Consider the following 3,263-nt stretch of genomic DNA (forward strand, 5'->3'; position numbering starts at 1 on the left):
AGTGATAGCTGTTCATCCTATACGTGTTAAATCGTTAAGGAATGGCTTTTAAAGAATAACATGATTTTGAAACTGGGCTTTGCGTCTGTACTTCAGCTCTTAGCTCTTGACTAGTTGCTCACTAAGGTTTCTGCATTCCAGGAGCTCGTGAGGTGCTTATGGCTTGTGTTTGTCTTATGCTGCTGATAAAAAAAGGAAAACTTCCCACTCTTGCTCTTTAAATATTTGTGAAGAATGATCTAATCTCTATAGAGATAACTGGATTGTGGCTCGAAAAAAACTGCTTTAGAATTTATTTGTAGTCTTCTGTGAGTACCTTAGAGTTGTTAGCTTTGTTCCATAAAAATGTTTTCTTTTGTATTCTTCTCCCAGATTTCCTTCCTCTGAAATGTGGTGCATGTGGGGAAGTGTTCTGTAAAGATCACATCCGTTACGATGACCACAAGTGCAGCTCTGCCTACAAGAAAGTGAGTTCTGTATGATGTGAGTCATAATGCACCCTGCAGATTTGCTAAGTCATTCATTAGGGCTGCTCTGAAACTTCACCTGTAATTTCAATAAAAGTGGATGGGAGAACCTCAAGATGCAAGTTAAAGATACATCTGGATTTCAAATATATAAAAACACGACATTTCAGAGGTCACATCTGCTAGATTCTAGTTTTTTTCACTTACAGTGCATCTTCCCAGAGAGGAGTGCTTTATATTTCAAGTAATGTATTGTGGTCTAAAATTTTCTGGGGTCCAAGTCCTGTAAGTTGAAGAACAACAAACATGAAACTACAGAAGAAATAAATAGAACAAGTGGGTCCAAACTTTGATCTCTGGCCTGTACTTGGGCTTTGAAATATTCAAAGGCTGTAATTCCAGAAAAACCAAAAGGATATTTAAAGTCAACTTACCAAATACATTGCTACAATTGGTTTGGCAAAGCATTTCTGTGTGGTTTTTGGACAGGGATTTGCAGTTACTGCTGTGAAGTGTATCTTTAAAAGCATTGGCAAATGGGAACATGAATCATTTAGGATATATATAGGAATATATTTCTACTATCTGTGGGTAAGAGAGGGGGAAGGACGTAAAATAGTGTTGGACTTGTAGTGGTTGGACTTGATTATCTTAAAGGAATTATCTTTATTTCAATCTAAACAATTCTTTAATTCTATGATGCTGATCTGTGCTGTGTGTTTTTAGAATGTGCAGGTGCCAGTGTGTCCCCTCTGTAACACACCTATCCCAGTGCAGAGGGGAGAAATCCCAGATATTGTGGTTGGAGCCCACATAGATAAGGACTGCAAATACAACCCAGCACAGCAAAAGCAGAAGGTAAGAAAACTGCTGCTGAAGTCTGAGCTGCCCACCTGTGCCTTCAGCTTGGTCGTGGCTCACAGAAAGCAAACATTGCCAACTCCCTGTCCTCTCTTACTCAGATCTTCACAAACAAATGCACAAAGCCAGGCTGCAAAAGGAAAGAGATGATGAAGGTGGTTTGTGAACAGTGTGGTGGCAGCTTCTGCATAAAACATCGGCATCCTCTGGACCATGACTGCAGAGGGGGCAGCCAGCCCATCTCCAAGGCAGGGTGAGCAGCACTTGGGGTACTTCAGCTCAAGATGAGGTCTCAGGGCTGGTATCAGGCTTGGTGGGGAGCTTGGACAGACAGGAATTCTGGAAGCTACTGGTCATGTCAATAAAATAGCCATGATTTCCTCTTGCATCTCAGGCTGAATTTCTGACGTGTCAGCCTTAATTTCTGAGCCAAGAGAAAAAGCTTGTCAAACGTTTTCCTGGATTTTCAAGCTTACCTGTGTCAGTCTCCTAACTGAGAACAGGCACTGGCCAACTCAAGCACCCTTTGGGGTCTGGGTCCACATATTAGAATCCTAAAGCTCTGTCCAGAACCTCGAAGTAACCAAGAATAATCAATACCCTGACAAACCAAGTTTGAACTTAATGTTAATAAAAAAAAAAAAATCTGTCTTTTGCAGGCAGATGTACCTTGACTGTTCTGTGCAGTAGGACTGTGAGATTTGTGTGACAGATGCAGATGATTAAACAGGATGGAAGAGTGAAAATACAGAGTGCATAGGTGCTGAGCCTGGTTGTGTTTGTTTGTAGATATGCAGCTCTGATGAGAGCATCTCATCCCACCCTCAAGTCCCCGGGAGCAATTGGAGTGCCATCTAATGGGAATCGGCAGCACAACAGGTATCAGGAGAAAAGACAAACCAAAACCGGGCTGTGGCAGTGCCACTGTCACACCTCTGACTGCTCTAGAGCTGGTGGCTGACCTGTAAATGGTGTTGGGAGTGCAGTAGAGGGGCTCTGACAGCACAGGTAAATCCCTGCTCCTCTGTAATGGAGTGGTTAAAGTGCCCTCATAGACACAAGCATTGGGACATCAAATTGTATCTGCAGGCTGCTCTCCTACCTGCTCAGTGACAGGTTTGGCCAAGTTCTGGGAAAATGGTGTGTCATCAGAGTGAGGAAAGCACAGCAGGCACCTGAATTAAAATAAATAGCCCAAGCCCTTCCCTGGCATGTTGTAGCTTCATGTGACAGAAAGTTCCAGTTGTGCAACCCTTACAGTGCATTTTTATGTCTTACAGGTGCAGATAGTAGAGGCTCTTCACATCTGGATCAAACCTTTAAAATGAAGTTAATATTTTCTCTCTCTGTCTAAATTTCTATGCAATTAACTTATTTTTGTGTCATAATTTTGTATGCATTCAATAAACTGTTACCCTTTCCAAGCCAATGTTATTTGTTCCTATATTTTAAATAAGAACTTTAATATTATGAAAAATATTTGATGTAGGAAGTGAGATGATGGTGGTCGGTAGAAGATTACAGTTGGTATGAAATACAGGTAGACTTGCTTAGGTCATGCCAAGCCTGAACTAGGAATCTCCCAAAATAAAAATGTGAAATACAGGCTACTGTCATATGTTTCAATCCTTTTTGGAAGTGTTCTGGCTCTGCATGACAAACAACATAAACATCATGAAGCTTCCTCTTGGTTTCTGAGTGTCATTGGAAGACCTTTATTTATAGAGCCAAATCATCTTTTTTACAGGTCCTTTTTCAGGTCCTGTCTGAAGGCTGGTGCTCACATCACTGCTGGTGCAGTACAATTCTTCATTTATTGTCCTCTAGACAGAAATTTAGATTTGCAGGAATATATTTTGTGGTTTCAGGGAGAAAAAGAAGCCAGAGAAAGTAGCATTAACTGTGTCTTGTGTAATGAGAATAAGGCAAAAATAC

At 41.1% G+C, this 3,263-nt stretch overlaps 1 protein-coding gene across 1 annotated transcript in view; it reads left to right on the plus strand.

The window, feature by feature from the left end:
- Window positions 1-2,753, plus strand: part of ZFAND2A (zinc finger AN1-type containing 2A) — a 3,692-nt gene extending 939 nt beyond the window's left edge. The window contains exons 2-6 of the mRNA XM_031056565.1: window positions 373-467; window positions 1,194-1,325; window positions 1,430-1,581; window positions 2,118-2,207; window positions 2,609-2,753. Of these exons, the coding sequence (XP_030912425.1) occupies window positions 373-467; window positions 1,194-1,325; window positions 1,430-1,581; window positions 2,118-2,207; window positions 2,609-2,618 (479 nt within the window). The 3' untranslated portion in view covers window positions 2,619-2,753. The remainder of the gene's footprint in view (window positions 1-372; window positions 468-1,193; window positions 1,326-1,429; window positions 1,582-2,117; window positions 2,208-2,608) is intronic.
- Window positions 2,754-3,263: the final 510 nt, after the last annotated feature.

The sequence above is a fragment of the Geospiza fortis genome, unplaced genomic scaffold, assembly GCF_000277835.1.
Source record: "Geospiza fortis unplaced genomic scaffold, GeoFor_1.0 scaffold237, whole genome shotgun sequence".
NCBI classification, from domain to species: Eukaryota; Metazoa; Chordata; class Aves; order Passeriformes; family Thraupidae; genus Geospiza; species Geospiza fortis.